The sequence below is a fragment of the Delphinus delphis genome, chromosome 15 (assembly GCF_949987515.2).
Source record: "Delphinus delphis chromosome 15, mDelDel1.2, whole genome shotgun sequence".
Classification (NCBI taxonomy): domain Eukaryota; kingdom Metazoa; phylum Chordata; class Mammalia; order Artiodactyla; family Delphinidae; genus Delphinus; species Delphinus delphis.
The window spans coordinates 26,089,859-26,108,505 of NC_082697.1; the positions used below are offsets into that span (position 1 = coordinate 26,089,859).

Below are 18,647 nucleotides of genomic sequence, written 5' to 3' on the forward strand. Positions count from 1 at the left end.
CACCCTGTAATAGGACTCCATCACCCAGGATGTAGTGATTGGTCCAAGATGTTATGAACAGTAACCCAAGCCGGGCCCATCAGAGACCTTTCCTGGGATTTATCAATATTGAGTGTACTGACATAAGATGTCTTTCTTTTTCTTCTGGGCTTTCTAAACTGGCTAATGTAAGCCTAGAGTGATCTGTGCCATGCTCTCCCTGCCTCCCCCACAGGAAAGAAGACTGTTGACAATGGGACAAACGATACAGAGAAAAGCACAGTGGAGACAGGGAGAATCTTAAGGCTATCCTTTGTGCCCCTGGATCTACCCAGACCTGAAGCCAAACCACTCCTTTCCTTGCTGACTTATGAGCTAGTCAATCCTCCTTGGGGCTTTAGGCTGTGTGACCCATTTCCACTGCCTGCAGCTGAAGGTGTCTTACATGACAGAGAGGTGAAGTGAGTTAGCAGCAAAATACTGGAGCTGGAAATCGTTTAAAAGCCAGGTCTCACTGCTACCAAAGCTCACACATGATTACCACCTCCTACTTGTGGGACCAGAGGGGCATGCTTAGTGATTCAGTATCAAGGGGCTAAGCAGATGGCAGAGGCTATGAACAAGCACCAGGCAGGGGAAGAGCAGTGGCCTGGGCCCTAGAGAGCCTTGACACGAGACCGAGCTTTGAGGGAAACCACTCAGCTCAGCACATTTGGGGAATTTGTCTCACCTCAGACCCTTAAAGAGGTTCAAGAGACATGACAACAGGACAATGACATATTTATTTACAATTGGACCAAAAAAAGGCATACAGGCGTCTTTTAATTAAAAATAATGATGATGATGATTTAAAAAGTCAGAAAAATCGATGCTGTTTGAACCCTTTATGAGGAGTCCGTTTCCCCACTCCCCCCAAAAAGAGAATCTCTTAGGGAAAAAATCCAAAATTCGAATGAAGAAGACTCCATTATCATACTCTACTGCTTGGGTTCCCTTTCCTCCAACCTGATTCTTGGTGGACGCCGCTTGGCACTGCGGAGTCGCTGTGAGGCAAGGTTGAGAAGATCACCGGTTTGACTGGTGGAGCTGGTGAGGGCTGCTGGGAGAGTGTGGGGGGAGGGCGGCGGGGAGGGTGGTGTGTTCCTAGCTCAGCCAGCATCCTGAGCTTTGTCTTCCTCAAGGGGCTGCAGCCAGGGTGAGTGGCTGCTACTTGAACCCTAACCCCAGGGTGGGTTTGGTCTCTTGCAGCTTAAGAGCAGACGTCTTGTGACACGCACGGGGGCGGGGGGTGGGTTAGGAGAAGTGGGCGCTGACAGGGGAGCCAGGCCTGCACGTCAGCTCCTCTTTCTTAGGCTCCTTGCCTATTCCTGGGACTCGGGGAAGGAATGACAGAACTTACTTCCCATCTTCCTTCTCGCAACCAGTGTTCTGGGTGTTCCTCAAAGGAGACAAGAACTCAGACAGGAGGTGGAGGGGAGGGGTCTGGCTAAAAGAGCTGTGTATGGGCACTAAGGCTGGGGGATGTCAGGGAGAGTGCCTCTTCCCAGCCACCTAAAGGAGGGGATCTGCGGTCTCCAGGCCTTGTCCCGCCCTGGAAATGGAGGAGAGGGCCCACCCTAGCACACTCTGCAAAGAGCAGCGACCCCCACAAGGGAGGGGCTGAGGAGCCTCCTGTGGGGTGAGGACCCTCAGCCCAGACACACACACATGGATGCTTGGTTTGGCTCTGGAAACACTTGGCCCTGGATCCAGGGTTTCTTGGCACGAAGACAGTTCATTGCAAGTCTCTCCTCCGGTCCAGAAAACTCTCACTGCTCTGAGCAGGGGCAACTCCTGCTGTCCTGGGGCATTTGGTGCCCAGTACTTCCAGGGGATTTCCTTGTAGCAACCAAGACCTGGGCTCCCAGTGACAAGATGACCGGAGGCCTGGCAGGAAGCCCCACCTCGAGCAGCCCTGGGAGGAGGCTGGGGAGGAGAGAAGAGGGAGGAAAAGGGGCTGGAAGAGGCTGGTTGGCACTGAGGATGCGTGTCCGGGCTGAGCTGTGCTTTGTCGCGGCATCAATGGCGAGGACGGGCAGCAAGAGGCTCCGAAATCTCGCTGGAGCCTGGCAGGCCCGGCGTTTCCTCTTCCAGTTAGTCGTGGGGTGGCCAACAGCCCTGAGGAACTGAGGTGGAGACAGTGACCAGAACCCAGTGTCTTGATGGGTTTATCCATCCTGGATCCATTTGTTAAAAAAACTCCAAACCAAAAATAAACCTGAATAAACAGGTCTGAGAGTTCCTGCTGGAGGGATCTTAGCACTGAAGAAAAACAACCCACAAAAAACTCATCCCCAACAGAACTGGAATAAGATGATGAAGAAAAATGCAAGATTTATCTATAGGCCCTCCCGCCCCCTATGCAGCCCCAGGATCCAGGAACACTGTGCCAGGAGTTACATTCCAAACGAGCAGGAGTTATTTTATTTTACGTGCCTGCAGTTCCCCACGCGGGGTGGCTTCCTGTCCGTGGATGGAGTGGGCCAGGCCACGGTCCACCCCCATCAGTCTATCTTCACAGCAGCGTAGATCTTGCGGACAAACATGTAGGCTGCATAGAAGCCGATGGTGCCCGTGAGAAGCCAGAAGGACAGGACCATGAGGGCCGTGTAGCCAAAGTAGAGGAGCGAGGGAATGAACTCGACGATGTCCAGCTGGGGCATGAGCAGGGGAGAGAAGAGAGGGGACACGCTTAGTGCCAGCCTGCCGTGGCCAACTGGGTGTCCCCCTACCTTCTCACTGATCTCGTGGTGAAGCTGAAGACTGGCAAGGGGAAGGGGCCTGCCCCAGGTGGGCAGCGAGGGGCAGGTGGGTCTCACAGTCACGGTGGACCTTCAGCAGTACCAGGGCCCGTGCACTGCCTTGGATGCTCACCACCACCATGGTAGGTTATTAACCCACTTTACAGATGGGGCACAGTTACACAGCCGGGAAACAGAAGGAGCTGGGATTTGAACCTGGGGCTAGAGGGCTAAGAGCCCAAGGCCCAAATCCATTGACTCAGGACATTTCCTGCGGGGGTAGGAGGGAGTGGGAGTCTTCCTGGGGAAGGGCCTGGGAGCTCGCTGGGAGATGGGGCTGACCTCAGGGGCCAGTGCCAGAATGACAAAGGCAGCAATGGCCATAGCTGTCACTTCCTCACTCGCCACAGTCCCCAGAACAGTACAGTGAGACTCCTGGATGCTGGAGCACAGGAAGTGGGGGCAGGGGAGAGGCGTCCAGGGCTCCTGGCTTTAGGAACAGAGAGCCACCATGAGCCTGTCTCAGCCTACAGTCCTGTCCATCTGAGTGCGCTCTGTCACTTTCGTTACTCTCTCATGGGGATTTTTATCTTGCAGCATTTGAACTCCTTTGCAGAGTTCTGAGGCCTGGGCAGGGATGCTAGGGAATCTGGGGTGTGGTGGGGTTTGCTGGGCCAAGTGGAACTAATCTAGGACCTTGGTATCAAGACCTGCCCAGCCCACCAGGGCCTGAGTGGGGCCTGTTCTAGGGCTCATGGGAAGACAAATGGCCACAAAATGCCAGGAGCCCAGAAGAAAACAATAAGGGTCACTGTTTGAGACCGTCTCCCTGAAGTCAAATGTCCTCAAACTAGGGGTGAAGGCCATGTTTTCCAGCTCAACTGCCTATGTCTCCTTTTATGAGCTTTCTTACGGCTGAAGATGGGGTGAAGGTGAGGGGGGAAACAGGGCAGTGGTAAATCCAGTGGTAAAACCAGGAAAGGGATGAGGCAAAAAGGCAGCGCTGGAAAGTTCCTTAGAGTTCAGACAGGCCAAGGCCACCATTTTACAGACAGGGCTCTGGGGCTGGAGGAGGTTTTTAGAGCAGAGAAGAAAGGCTGGGCCACAGGCAGGAAGGGCAGGAGGCTGAAATGTGACCCTTGTGTAGGCGGCTATGGTAGCAGGTTTTGCTTGCCCAACACTGGCTCCTGTCTTCCTTCTTCCTGGTGTCTCGGGTACCCACTCCCTACTTTGTGGTCCTATTGGGGCTGTCGGTCCTAATACAAAACCTAAGCTAGTCAATCAGCGTATGCCATCCTACTGGACATGAAGAACAGTGAGGGATGGCATGTAGCCTGGGCCAATGAGTGTCTTCCCTGGGGTTTATAACATAATGATAGAAGAAAGACGTTCTTTTAGTTCTAGAGCTGCAAAGCTGAGAAAAGGAGACTCTAGGGCTGCTATTGGTCATCCTTCTATTTGTGGAAAGATCCTGCCTACAGATTGAAGCCAAGAAAACACACACAGAGCTGAGGAATAAACACAGAGCCCTGATACCATCTGAGCTGCTGGATCTAACCAAGCCTGAAGCTAGAACTCCAACTTCTTATTAAACTTACATCAGCCAAAACACTCTCTTTTTTGCTTAAGCCAGTTGGGACTGGTTTTGGTCACTTTCCATTCAAAATAGTTCTGATTAATAAGGGCTGTAGAGAAGGGAAATTAGATTTGTTCTGCAGGATTCCAGGAACAAGACTGTGGTCTGAAGATGGAATTTACAGGGAGGCAGATTTCAGTGTGACTTAAGGAAGGCCTTGATAAGGACAGGAGCTATCCAAAGGGAATGGGAGCATCAGGAGGGAGTGTCTTCTGTTGCTGGATGTGCCAGGGCAGAGGTCAGCGAGCTTTTTCTTAAAGGACCAGATTATAAATAGTTTAGGCCACGTGGCCTCTGTCAAAACTACTCCACTCTGCCATTGTAGTGTAAAAACGGCCTTGACCATATGTAAATGAACAAGCGTGGCTGTGTGCCAATAAAGCTTTGTTTACAGAAGCAGGCCTGCTGGCCCCTGAGCTAGATGATCACTTGCTGGGATCGCTGGAGAAGAGGGCAGTCCTCAAACTGGAAGCGGGGGTGCGGCACCGCACTCAAATATCTGGACAGTCCTTTCCAACCTGACGTTTTTGGGAAAGGGAATTCCAAGCTTCACCCAGCTGACCTATGCCTCTAGTGTGGGAATACACCCTGGTCATAAGCAGAGGACTTCTCGGTTTGGGGTCCTGGATACCCAAAGTACAGCGGGTAAAACTGTCTTCAGCGTAAGCTCCAGAGGTAACATGGGGTCCGCCAGAGTGACCCCAGACTCCTCTCAATGGCCCATCTGGTTTGTGTTACACACAAATCTAATAAGCCTGCTGTGGGGATCTGTTTGTATTCTTACTCTTACGTCACTCTTTGGGGATGGTGAGCTCTGTGAGTATAGCCGAGTTCCTAAATCTGGGCGCTAAAGCCTACTTCAGCAGTTTCTGCTTTTACCTTTATTAACTCTTCTCATTTACTTTCATTCTTTCAAGTTACTGTTCTTTTTTTTTTTTTTCTGTCATCTTGAGGTGAACACTGTATTAGTCTCTCTTATTTCCTCTTAAAAGCACTGTAAGGTGATATACTCCCTTTAAGTTCTGCTTTGATTGTATCTCACAGGTTTTGCATACAACATTCTCATTGTCATTTATCCTGAAGGCTTTTGTCACCCAAACATACTCTCTTTCCTAAAAAGATTATGTTCTAAGAGCAGTAACAGTTCTAGGATGACTTTGGTCCTCCTCATTCTTGGCAGAAAAGTAAGACTTAGACACTTAGGGTTTTTCCCCAGCACCCTCCCCGCCACAATCCTGCCCTGAAAGGGCTAGGGGGCTCCCTCATGCAGGGTGGTACCTTGTTAACAAAATAAAAGATGGCATAGACCAGGACATAGAATGCAGATCCCCCGGAGACTAGGAAATTCCTCCACCACCAGCGGTAATCCTGAGGAGGAAACAGAGAAGGGTCATAGCTGTCTCCAGGCAGAACCTCTTCCCCAAGTTTCAGAGCTGCCTGAGGAACTAAAGACCCTGGGTAAGAACTGTAATATTTGGGGTGATGCGAAGCTTTTTATACCGTGACTGTGATGGTGGTTACACAACTGTAGGCATCTCTAAAAACTTACAGAACTGTAGATTAAAAAGGGTGAACTTTACTGTTTATAAATTATATCTCAATTTAAAAAAATCAGCAACAACAAAAGAACATTATTAACAACATTAGCATTTCTTGAGCAAACGCTCACCACGTGCCACATATTGTTCTAAGTGCTCTATGTGAATCAGCTCATTGAATCTTCGCAGCAGCCCTGTGAGCTAGGCCCGGAAGGCACACGGAGGTTAAACGACGGCCCGAGATCCAGAGCTACTAACAGAGGAGCCAGCGTTTCAGCTCAGGCTGTCTGTCCCAGAGCCCTTGTTTTGCCCATCAAGAGCTAGTCCCCACATGGAGGGCAGGTCACCCAAACTGCATCAGCTGTTGAAGAAACCACTACTGGAGTGGACTCAGTACTGACGAGTCTACTGTCGTTAGGTCGTGGTGACTTCCCTGCAAGACTATGCAGTGAGGTAGGGATCATTAACTCTAGTCTACAGCTGAACAAATGGAGGCTCTGCAAGGGGAAGTGATGTACATGCCCAAGACCTCATGGCCAGAAGAGGCAGGACCACAGGAGAAACCCAGACAGCCTCACTGATCCAATTCAATACTGGACCCAGCTGCCCCCACCCCAAACTGCCGGCCCAATTCCCCTCACCTCTGCACACAGCTGGAAGTATACCATGACGATGCTGATTTGCGAACAGGACACCACCAGGATGATGAAGACGAGGAACAGGAAGCCGAAAAGGTAATAGAACTGATTCTCCCAGATTGCCTGTGGATATACCGCAGCCGGCCTTCAGGTAGCCTGCCCCCACTCCCCTGGCATTCCCTGCTTGTGCTCGGGAACTCCATCCCTTAGTCAGGACTGGCAGGATTGGAGACACCATCATGACACCACTGGGGCCTGCGAGCCTGGCTCGTGGCTGACTGGTCTCTCCTCCCTGGAGCAAAAGGTTCCTAGGGAGGGGCTGGGGCATGGCTGATCCTGAGATGGGTGGCCCCCGCCTGAACTCAGCAGCTTGCGGAAAATAATGAATCCCACCCCAATCAAAATTACACGGCAGCCGCCACGACCTGGGGCAGCTCACCACGTGCCAGGCATAGTGTTACGTGCTTTACGTACACCACCACGTGTCAGCCTATGCAAGCATGGCATTTTACAGTGAAAGACGTCACGGTTCAGAGAGGCTGGTGATTGGCCCAGTGTCACACAAACAGAACAGATGTAGACTCCCTGCCCAGGCAGCCAACCCGTCCTAGGCAGGGCTGGGTGGGCGAGGGGGTCTCAGTAGGGACAGGCTGGGCCACTCCAGAGGAGTGGATGCTTGTCCAGCACTGACTTATTGCAAGACCCTCCCTCCATGCTAGGCGCTGAGCTGGGTCAGCTGGACTTAGATGGCTCTGAAGAACTGTTCTGCCAACTTTCATCTTGGCATGCCTGGGAGAGGAGTAATCATCATTACAACAGCAGCTACAAGTTAACAAGCATTTCCTGAATGCCAGGCGCTGTGCCTTTTATAGACGTTATCACGTTCCAGCCTCATGATGATCCTGGGAATTAGGCATCATCCCCCCACTTTCCTAGGAGTTTTGAGTAACTTAGGTAAAGACACGTAGGGACCCAGAAGTCAAAGCAGACGCAACAATGATATTAATAATGGTGGTGACTGACTGCAATACTGCTAAAGCAGCCAAAGCAGCTTCTGTTTACTGAGCCCTTCCCACACCAGACCCCGTACATGTGGCACATCTCACGTACCCTTCCAAGCTGTCCCGAGAGGCAGGACTGTTACCCTATTTTAGGGCAAAGAATGGGGGCTCTGAGAGGCTAAAAGGTCTGTCTGAAATGTCACAGGCGGTAAGAGGCAGAGCACCTAAGTGGAGGGGTAGGGACTAGGCTAGTGCGGGTGAAGGTGAGGGGTGGGGAGCAAGTAGCAGTACTCACACTGAAGATGAAGAAAAGCTCGATGAACATGGCGCCAAAGGGCAGGATCCCAGCCATGAGAATGCTGCAGAGAACGGGAGGGTTAACAATGCTGGGAGGCCTGGGCCGCTGGAAGCTTCGGGCTCCCTCCTGAGCCAGCAAGACTGAGAATGCTTCCACTGTCTGGTGGGTCTAAATCTTTCGGCATGCTTTTGTACCATTATAGCCTCTCAAGAGGTGGGCATCATTCTCCCTATTTTATAGATGGGAAAACTGAAGTACAGAGAGGTGGCGCGACTTGCCCAAGGTCCAAGGTAGTCTTTACCTGTCACCCTGCACCTTTCCACTCCACCCCTTCCCTGGCCAACACCGAGTCTGGCTACAACTTGGTCCTCTCTATCTTGGAGTGAAGCTAAGCTTTCAGGAAGTCTACTAGAGCCAGCCGGGGCTGCAGGAGCACCTGTCATAGCCCCCACAGGGGGAGGGTACCCCTGTCCATGTCTTTCCAAGGAGATGGCTCAGGGGAACGTTGGCCTTGCCTACTCCAGAAGCCCCCGCCCGGCCCTTGCCGGAGACTCACCCCACGAATCGGTTCATGTACCACCGCTGCTCAGGGATCTGCCGGGGAATCTGGTTGGTGCGCACAGGGTTGTCATATGGCTGCTTGCGGAAGCCGAAGTAGTAACCCAGGTAGACAAGGGGCAGGGAGATTCCGAACCACATGCATAGCAGGGCCACCATGGTGGGGAAGGGCACCTGTGGGCACAGCACCGTGAGGCTCCACAAGCCCTGAAGCCCAGGCTGGGGTCGTGCAGGGGGAGGGGGGACCTTCTGGGTCCCAGGGCAGGAAGGGCACAGCAGGACCACCATGGTGGGGAAGCTCCTGCAGACACGCCCCCCCCACAGGGCTCCTGGCCAGACTGTCCTGGGGCTGACCCCAGCCCCGGGAAAAGCAGAGGGCAGATGGAGGGCCAGTTGAGCCATGAAGTGAAGGAACCACGGCATCCTACAGGAGCTTGTCACCAGGGAGGACGTGGGGAAAGAACAAGGAAGGAGGGGCTGAGAGCATGAAGGGGAGAGGAAGGGCCGGAATGAAGAGAAATTACGTGTGGTCTGTTAAGTGAAAACGAAGGGGAAAATACAGAAGTGCACAAATAGTGCGTTCCCAATTTCGCTCAATGAAAACACCACAATATACCACGAAGTGAAAAAAGCAGGATATAAAACTGTATGTAGAGAACTCCATTTTAATAAAAACACCCCAATACTTATATGCATACATGCCTGGAGAGGCCTACACCAAAAAGTTAACAGCATTTCCTCAGATGGAGTATGGGGCTTTGGAATTGATTTTTCATTTTTTTTTAAATTCCCCTCTGCACAGTCTGAGGTTTTTACAACTCACACAAAATGGAAGAAATGAATTAATCTTTGTAAAGTGTTCAGAACAATACTTATTCCAAAGTAAGCACTATAAAAATGTTTGCTATTAGTTTATAATTTTACGATTACATTATTCCATTTTAAATATATCTAAAAAGAGGTTAAAAGACTGCAAAAACAGGGAATTCCCTGGCAGTCCAGTGGTTAGGACTCTGCGCTTCCATTGCAGGGGGCACGTTTCCTTTCTAAAATTTCTGCAATGAGTGTTTATAGTGAGCAGCTGGTAACTGGGAGAAAAATGTTGAGAGAGAGAAGGGAGACAGGTATAAAAAAGAGGAAGTGAGAGGAAGAGCATGACCCTGTCTTTCCTGAGGGCAGCTCCCTGGACCGCTGGGGAGGACCCAGTGCTCCGGCAGCCCGGACTGCAAGTCTCACCCAAGCACCTTCTGTGGGCACCTGCCAGTGGAGGGGAGGCCGTTCTCTCCGCTGAGGCCGGGATGGCAAACACCTGCCCCACCTCTCCCGCAGCTAACCCATCAAGACCATCTCCCCACCCCCAGCTGAGTCCACAATCCTCACGGGGGGCTGGTGCTGAGCTCGGGGCAGGGACACTAGGAGGAGAGCGTTGTTTTGGGAGACTGACCTCATCAAGTCATACCAAGCAGCTTTCCCTTGGTTGAGACGAGGGAAATTCCCCAGTTGGCCCCTGGACTGTGGAAATCTCCCTTTAGAGAAGTGAGCTTTGGTCAACTGTGTGAAAGAGCCCACAGGAAGGGCAAGACAGATGGACGCATAGGGATGGAGAAAACGTGGCCAGCCCTCTGGGGCTTTAGAAAAGGGAAGGAAGCAGCAGGAAGTGACCTGCAGGAATGGGCCTGAGCACAGCTGGCCCTCCCTTGCTGGGGAGGGCACTTACCGCCCCTGATGAGTGCTTTCCCCAGATGAAGCAATTCAATACGAAGCAGATGCCAAAAACCACGCCAGGGTACAATGTCGCCGTCTGGAAGCAAGAGAGACCAGGCTGGGGAGCTGTATCTAGGGAGAGCTCCCACCTGCCCCATCAGGGCTCCCCGACTAGAGGTTCTCAAGCCCTCCCTGTCCTGTAGGACTCAGCTCAAGGATAAACCCTTCCAGAAAGCATTCCCTGACCCCCAGACTAGGCAAGCCTCCTGCTCTCTGTCCTTTTGGATCCCTGAACCGCACCGTCCTCGCCCTCATCCGTGTTCGTAATCATGTGCTGTTGTTACCCCCACAGACATAAGCTCTTGGGAGGATCAGGTCCTGCTCACTGATGTGTTCCCAGCACTCAGAGCACAGTAGTGTTCAATAAGCATTTGTTGAATAGGAATGATCAAATAAAAGTTTTACTAAACACGTAGGTCTGGGCCTCAACCCAAACTGTCCAGAGTGGTGGGTAAGCTTTAACTGAGTCTTAGGGGCGGTGGGTGCTCGCCTCCACATGAATCCATCATCTCACCCAATCCTCACTACAGGCCTAGATGGGAAGCACTGTCACTACCCCTTTTCAAGAAGAGGACAGAGGCCCAGTAACGTTAAATACCCCACACCCCAACTTCACACAGTCAGTTAAGGGTGGAGCAGAGATTCAAACCCAGGCAGTCTGACTCCAGAGGCCCTGCTCCTGACGCCCTGCGGTGTATTCTATCCAGTCAAGACTTCTGGGGCTGGGGCTCAGGCACTGGGAACCAAAGCCCTAGACCTACAGTGAAGCCTCCTTTACTACTGCGGCTGCCGGAGCACCCAAGAGGGTCTGCCCGTGAGGCCTGAGGCTCCCTGCAATCTGGTGCTCAGCTTCACGGCCAGTTTTATTTACCTTTAGCCTGTAGCCTCCCACACCCACTAACTGGCCACTGCTCTCCACGTCCCTGACCCCGGGCCTTCATGAGGTAGAGTCATCAGCATCTCAGGGATCTGCCGTCTGAGTGCCAGTGCTGAACCAGTGGCCTTCTGTATACAGTCTCCTTCCAACCACACAACGACCTGAGACTTAGGTGCAACCAGTCCCCACTGGAGAGATGGGGAAACCGAGGCTCAGAGGGCTGGTCAAGGTTACCAACCAAGGAAATAACGGAGCCAGGACTGGGATCCCGGAGATTCCAGAACCTGAGGCCTCCTTGCTGGCTGCTTCCATCCAGTTGAAACCCTCCTCTCCGAGGCCCAGCTCAAATGTCATTTCCCCCCTTCCTGTGTGTTCCTACTTTACTCTGCTGTGTAGCAGAGAACTCCTCGTCTGTCCTCCTGGCTGAAATGTATGGACTGAGCACTGTGCTAGATACCAGGAAGAACAGGAAAAATGTTCAGACCCATAAATGGAGAACAACATAAGTGGCACTCATAGGCACAAGGCTCTGCCCAGGCCCCCCTGGGGTGCCAAGGGGGACCCTGAAGTTAGAATCGGTGGGGGAGGAAGAGTGACCCCGGACCTAAGACTTAGCTGCCCACGCAGAGGCTGGAGGAGAGAAGAGCAGTTGTACACCTGCACGGCTGCGGCTGCAGCAGAGGCCCGCCTGTGGAGCGATGCAGAGCTCCACACCAGGGAAGGGTCAGAATCTTGCAGGGAAACTGAGGAGGCCTAGGACGGCCAAGGGCCCAGGCAAGAGGGAAAGATGCCTGAACCTGGGCAGGAGTCCTGGGGATGGAGATGGGAAGGAATTCGTGGACTATCTGGCAGGAGAACCATCCACACTTGATGTATGAGAGGAGGCGGGGGCGCTAGTGAGTAGGAGGAAGAAGGGGAGCCACCCAGGTGACTGCCTTGGGGGCCCGGGTGGATGATGGTGCCACTGGATGCAGGGAGCAGGTTTGGGGCAGAGAGACAGGGTTTGCCGTGGCACCAGTACAGGGAGACTTGGAGGGTATCTGGTGGGAGACTTCATCAGGGAAGTCTCACCAGGTGAGGAGAGGGCTGGGTTTTACAGCTCTGAAGATCCCTGGGTCTTAGCACACAGTAGCCTGAGAAAAACACCTGATGTGTCAAGAATTTAGGAAACTCTTTTTGATCTTTCTAGAACAACCACTGTCACAGCTCTTCTATACTGAGGGCTTATTAACTGCCAGGGGTATTTGCCAGAGCTGGGATAGCCTGAGTTCCCCTGCTCTTTTGATAGCTGTGAGAATGGTTTCAGAAGGCCTGGGTCTAGAGGCTTCTCTGAATTTGGCACCAGGGGTTTCCCTGGTTCTCTAAGGGCTCACTTGCTCTGGGAGAAGGGGCTCAGGGCTCCCTGGGAGGCAGGGTCCACTCCCAGGCATCCTCTGGTTTCTGTGGTCTTTTCTGCTGCCAAGAACTCTCCTCACCACCAGGAGGACAGTGAACACCAGAAGCTGACCTTATTGAAGAGGCACAGAGGCCCCAAAGTCTGGAAAACAGGCTGACGGTGACGTGGGGCCTGGCTTCTCCCGCCCCTGGCAGGTAATTCTCTCCTTACTCTGCTGGGTAGGGTGTTCTCACAGCTGCCCTGCTGATCAGGTTTTGACCTTAAACTTTGACACCTGGGATGGTGTCTAAATCCTGTTATTCTGAATCCCCTATTTCTTCTTGTGCTTGAGCCATGGGACAATGTAGGCTAAAAATCATCTAAGTTCAATTCCCTCTTTTCATGGATGCGGCTACTAAGGCCTCAGAGGTAAGCACCCAGGGGTGAGCCCAGCTCTCCTGGCCCTTGGGTGTGCTCCTCCCACCCATCAGGCTGCTGCCCAGCACCTGGCCCTAAACCCCCACCAGAGCCTGCTTATGCTGCTCTCGAGGAGCCCAGGAGGAAGCTTCTTGGCCTCGCAAGAACACGGGGAGGAGGGTTGGGACACTTACACAGAAGGCTCCTTTCTTCCACCGATGGCCTTTTAGAGTGCGGTACAGACGGCCGGCGGAAAATCCACCAAACACCCTGTGGGGAGATGGAAGGGATCCACACCAAGGGGACCTGTTAGCTGCAGTGCAGGCAGCCGGCGCCAGCCCTGGGACCCCACTCATGCACACGTACCCCATGAACATGAAGAGGAAGCAGGCCGTGGTCATGAGAGCTCCCCGGCTGGAGGGTGACAGCATCCCAAGCATGGCCACAACTGAGGAGGGAGGGGCAAGAGAGGGAAAGTCAGGGTCTCTAGGCCCCAAGGCCCAGTCGGCTGGCTCACAGGGCCCCAGGGCAGGTGAGGCTAGATGAGGCTCCCTACTCCCTCTCCCTACTTTACTGGAGAAGACTGGGTCTTAGTTGGGGTTCAGAGGGGTGCAGCAGTTGCTGGGCCATGGCTGGCTGCGTCTTTTTCTTTTTTAAAAAATTTATTTGATTTTAATTTATTTTTGGCTGTGTTGGGTCTTTGTTGCTGCGCGCGGGCTTTCTCTAGTTGCAGTGAGTGGGGGCTACTCTTCATTGCAGTGCTCGGGCTTCTCATTGCGGTGGCTTCTCTTGTTGCGCAGCACGGGCTCTAGATGCGCGAGCTTCAGCAGTTGTGGCTCGAGGGCTCTAGAGTGCAGGCTCAGTAGCTGTGGCGTGTGGGCTTAGTTGCTCCGCGGCATGTGGGAATTTCCCGGACCAGGGCTTGAACCCGTGTCCCCTGCATTGGCAGGCGTATTCTTAACCACTGTACTACCAGGGAAGCCCCATGCATCTTAATGGTAATGGCCAGCCCACAGAGCACTTGCAACCAACCAGGCACTGAGCTGAGAGCATTACGAATGCCAGCTCACTGAATCTACCTCATCAGCCCTCTGAGGCGGTTAGTTCCCACATTCCTTAGATGAGGAAACTGTGGCTCACGAGGTTAAATGAGAGGCTCACAGAAGTTAAATGACTTGTCCAAGGTCACAAAGCTTGGAAGCATGAGGCTGAGACAGAAATTTAGGCAGATAAGTTGCTAAGAGATTAGATTTTGAAAGTTCTCATCACAAGAAAAAAAAATTGTAACTATGCGAGGTGATGGATATTAACTAAACTCACTATGGTAATCATTTTGCAATATATACATATAATATCAAATCATTATTTTGTATACCTTAAACTAATACAGTGTTATATGTCAGCAAAAAAAAAAGTTAAAATGGTTAAAAAAAAAATTTAGGCAGATTGATTTCAGAACTGCCTGTAACTACTATATATTCATTTTTGGGGGTGTTTTCTGAGAAAAAAGACCTGATTCCAGTCCTAATCCTGGTGCTGAAATGGGTAAGTCACTTAATGCCTGGCTGCAAAAGGAGGCCAACCTCAGAGTGCTGATATATGGCTTCATTGGTGGTGTGGATGTCGGGGGCTATCGATGGTGCTGGCAAGATCTGAGGAGGAGCAAATCACCAGGGCCTGTGGCTGAGAGGACCAGCCCTCTTGCTGGGATGGACGGCTCTGTCTGGCCCAGAGATGTTGACATGCCCCCCTGCCCCAGGAAGGGAAGCCCACCCTTTTCTCAGACTCAGGCCTGTGCTGCGCTGGTGAGCACAGCTCACCCTCCCCAAACCCCCAGCCCACCTCCACCCCTGCCGGGCTTACTCACAGATGACAATGAGGATCATGCAGAAGAGCTGAATGCCCGAGCCCAGCAGGGAGCTGAGGATCATGGGGTACTGGGGGGGCCTGAAGACGTCACCATGCACTAGCTTCCACCCGGACTCCTCCATCGTGTCTTCCTGCAGCAAAGGGCCAGAAAGCGAGGCTCTTCTTGGGCTCTGGAGAAGGCAGCTCCTGCAGGGACCACCCCCAAGGACCCACATCCTTGACCAGGGCTGAGGGTCCCTCAGGTGTCAACCAGCTCCACTCTGACACAGGAGTATAAGTGACATGAGAACGTATATCCCAGAGAACTGTCACACGGAAAAAGGAGGGCACAAACATGGGCTTACAGCTATACAAAAGGAAAATCTCCTCCCCACATTCCACAAACCAAATGCATGGAAAAATAATGTAAACCAGTACACTAAAATGTTAACTGTGATAGTTTTTGAGTGGTGTCTTTAGAAGCAAGTTATTATTTTTTTAACTGATTATAAAAGTAATATAGGCACACCTTATTTTATTGTGCTTCATTTTACAGCACTTCGCAGATACTGTATTTTTTACAAATTGAAGGTCTGTGGCAACCTGCATCAAGCAAGTCTATTGGCGCCATTTTTCCAATAGCATTTCCTCATTTTGTGTCTCTGAGTCACATTTTAGTAATTCTCACAACATTTCAAAATTTTTCATTATATCTGTTATAGTGTTCTGTTATCAGTGATCTTTGACTTTACTACTGCAATTGTTTTGGGGTGCCGTGACCTGTGCCCATATAAGATGGCAAACTTCATCAGTAAACATGTTCTGATTGCTCCACCAACCAGTTGTTCCCCCATCTCTCTCCCTCTCCTCCAGCCTCCCTATTCCCTGAGACATAACAATATTGAAATCAGGCCAATTAATAACCCTATGCCTCTAAGTGTGTAAGTGAAAGGAAGAGTTGCCTGTCTCTCACGTTAAATCAAAAGCTAGAAATGATTAAGCTTAGCAAGGAACACGTGTCAAAGGCTGAGATTCCTGAAAACTAGAACTCTTTCACCAAATAATTAGCCAAGTTGTGAATGCAAAAGAAAAGTTCTTGAAAGAAATTAGAAGTGCTACTCCAGTGAATACAGGAATGATAAGAAAGCAAAACAGCTTTATTGCTGTTATGGAGAAAGTCTGAGTGGTCTGGATAGAAGATCAAACCAGCCACAACATTCCCTTAAGCCAAAGCCTCATCCAGAGAAGGCCTAAGCCTCTTCAATTCTATGAAGGCTGAGAGAGGTGAGGAAGCGGCAGAAGAAAAGTCTGAAGCTAGGAGAGGTTGGTTCATAAGGTTTAAGGAGAGAATCCCATCTCCATAACATAAAAGTGCAATGTAAAGCAGCAAGTGCTGATGTAGAAGGTGGCTACGCTAAACATCAGATATTCCATGTAGACGAAACAGCCTTCGATTGGAAGAAGATGCCATCTAGGACTTCCATAGCTAGAGAGGAGAAGTCAATGCTTGGCTTCAAAGCTTCAAAGGACAGGCTGACTCTCATTAGAGGCTAATGCAGCTGGTGATTTTAAGTTGAAGCCGATGCTCATTTACCACTCCGAAAATCCTGGGGCCCTAAAGAATTATGCTAAATCTACTCTGCCTGTGCTCTAGAAATGGGGCAACAAGCCTGGATGATAGCACATCTGTTTACAATATGATTTACTGAATACTTTAAATCCGCTGTTGAGACCTACTGCTCAGAAAGATTCCTTTCAAAATATCACTGCTCATTGACAATGCGCCTGGTCATCCAAGAGTTCTGCTGGAGATGTACAATGAGATTACTGTTATTTTCATGCTTGCTAACACAACATCCATCCTGCAGCCCATGGATCAAGGAGTCATTTTGACTTTGCAGTCTTATTATTTAAGAAATACATTTCATAAAGCTCTAGCTGCCATAGAGTGTGATTCCTCTGATGCATCTGGGCAAAGTAAACTGAAAACCTTCTGGAAAAGATTCACCATTCTAGATGCCATTAAGAACATTCGTGATTCATAGGAAGAGGTCAAAATATCAACATTAATAGGAGTTTTGAAGAAGCTGATTCCAACCCTCATGGATGGAATTGTGGGGTTCAAGACCTCAGAAGAAGAAGTAATTGCAGATGCAGTGGAAACAGCAAGAGAACTAGAATTAGAAGTGGAGCCTAGGGCTTCCCTGGTGGCGCAGTGGCTGGGAGTCCGCCTGCCGATGCAGGGGACGCGGGTTCGTGCCCCGGTCCAGGAGAATCCCACGTGCCGCGGAGAGGCTGGGCCCATAAGCCATGGCCGCTGGGCCTGCGCGTCCGGAGCCTGTGCTCTGCAGCGGGAGAGGCCGCAGCAGTGAGAGGCCCGCGTAACGCAAAAAAAAAAAAAAAAAAAAAAAAAGAAGTGGAGCCTAAAGATGGGACTGAATTGCTGCCATCTCATGATAAAACTTCAACGGATAAGGAGTTATTTCTTACAGATAGGCAAAGAAAGTGGTTTCTTGAGATGGAATCTGCTCCTGGTGAAGATTTGTGAAGATAGTTGAAATGAAAACATAGGATTTAGAGTATTACGTAAACTTGGTTGATAAAGCAGAGGCAGGGTTTGAGAGGACTGACTCCAATTTTGAAAGAAATTCTGCTGTGGGTAAAATGCTATCAAACAGCATTGCATGTTTACAGAGAAATTGTCCATGAAAGGAAGAGTCAATTGATTTGGCAAATTTCACTGCTGTCTTATTTTAAGAAATCGCCACAGCCACCCCAACCTACAGCAACCAACACCCTGATCAGTCAGCAGCATCGACACTGAGGTGAGACGCTCCACCAGCAAAAAGATTAGGACTTGCTGAAGGCTCAGATGATGGTTAGCATTTTTAGCACTAAAGTATTTTTAAATTAAGGTATTTTTTTAGACATACTGCTACTGCACACTTAATAGACTGCAGTATAGTATAAGCATAAGTTTTATATGCACTGGGAAACCAAAAAATTTGTTTGACTCCCTTTACTGTGATAATCACTTTATTGTGATGGTCTGGAACTGAGCCCGCAATATCTCTGAGGTATGTCTGTATGTGCTCTTACTTGTGTAATAAGTAAAAAAATTTTTTTGATATATGGCATGATATTCAAATGAACAAAAAGTAGTAAATGAGTATTGTAGACAATTTTTTAAAAATCCAGAAAGACTGAACAAAAAATATAAAACTCATAAACATTCATAGATTAAAAAATAAATCAGAAAGACAGAGAAAATGATTTATATACTTAATAATACCGCTGTTTTGACATATTTCCTTCAGTCCTTTATGTATGTACATGTGCATATGTATATATAATTTTTAACAATAAAATACTGTATTTACTGTGTAACAATACTTTGTTATTTTAAGCTGATGTATGATCATGAGCATTTCCTTATGTCAATAAACACTCTCTACAATTACTATTTTAATGTTTGTACAATTTTTCATTGTATGGCTGTACCATAATATAACCAATCCATTATTATGGAATATCAGGCAATTTCCAGTTTATTTAAATGATAAGAAAGGCTGCAATAAATATTTCTAGACCAAATTTTCTTTTTTTAGACCAAATTTTTGTGGTTTTAATGCTTTCCTTAGGAAAATTCTAGAAGATAGTGTATCAAAACAAGTTAACTAGGACTTCCCCGGTGGTCCAGTGGTTAAGACTCTGCTTCCACTGCAGGGGGTGCGGGTTCGATACTTGGTTGAGGAACTAAGATCCCACAGGCCGCACCAACAGTTAAAAGTGCAGCCACATGTTAAAAACAAAACAAACAAACAAGTTAACTATTTGGCAGTTCATGATATGTGCTGCCAATTAATAACTTTTCAGAAATCTCCTAGTTTACACTTGCACGGGTGGCATGAAAAGGTGCTTATCTCACATTAACCCTG

General features: G+C 49.9%; 1 protein-coding gene across 1 annotated transcript in view; it reads right to left on the reverse strand.

The window, feature by feature from the left end:
* Positions 1-743: 743 nt before the first annotated feature.
* Positions 744-18,647, reverse strand: part of TM9SF4 (transmembrane 9 superfamily member 4) — a 56,598-nt gene continuing 38,694 nt past the window's right edge. The window contains exons 10-18 of the mRNA XM_060031070.1: positions 14,729-14,861; positions 13,228-13,309; positions 13,056-13,131; positions 10,146-10,229; positions 8,427-8,602; positions 7,868-7,931; positions 6,575-6,694; positions 5,674-5,763; positions 744-2,672 (exon numbers count right to left, since the gene is read on the reverse strand). Coding sequence (XP_059887053.1) covers positions 2,523-2,672; positions 5,674-5,763; positions 6,575-6,694; positions 7,868-7,931; positions 8,427-8,602; positions 10,146-10,229; positions 13,056-13,131; positions 13,228-13,309; positions 14,729-14,861 — 975 coding nt within the window. The 3' untranslated portion in view covers positions 744-2,522. The remainder of the gene's footprint in view (positions 2,673-5,673; positions 5,764-6,574; positions 6,695-7,867; positions 7,932-8,426; positions 8,603-10,145; positions 10,230-13,055; positions 13,132-13,227; positions 13,310-14,728; positions 14,862-18,647) is intronic.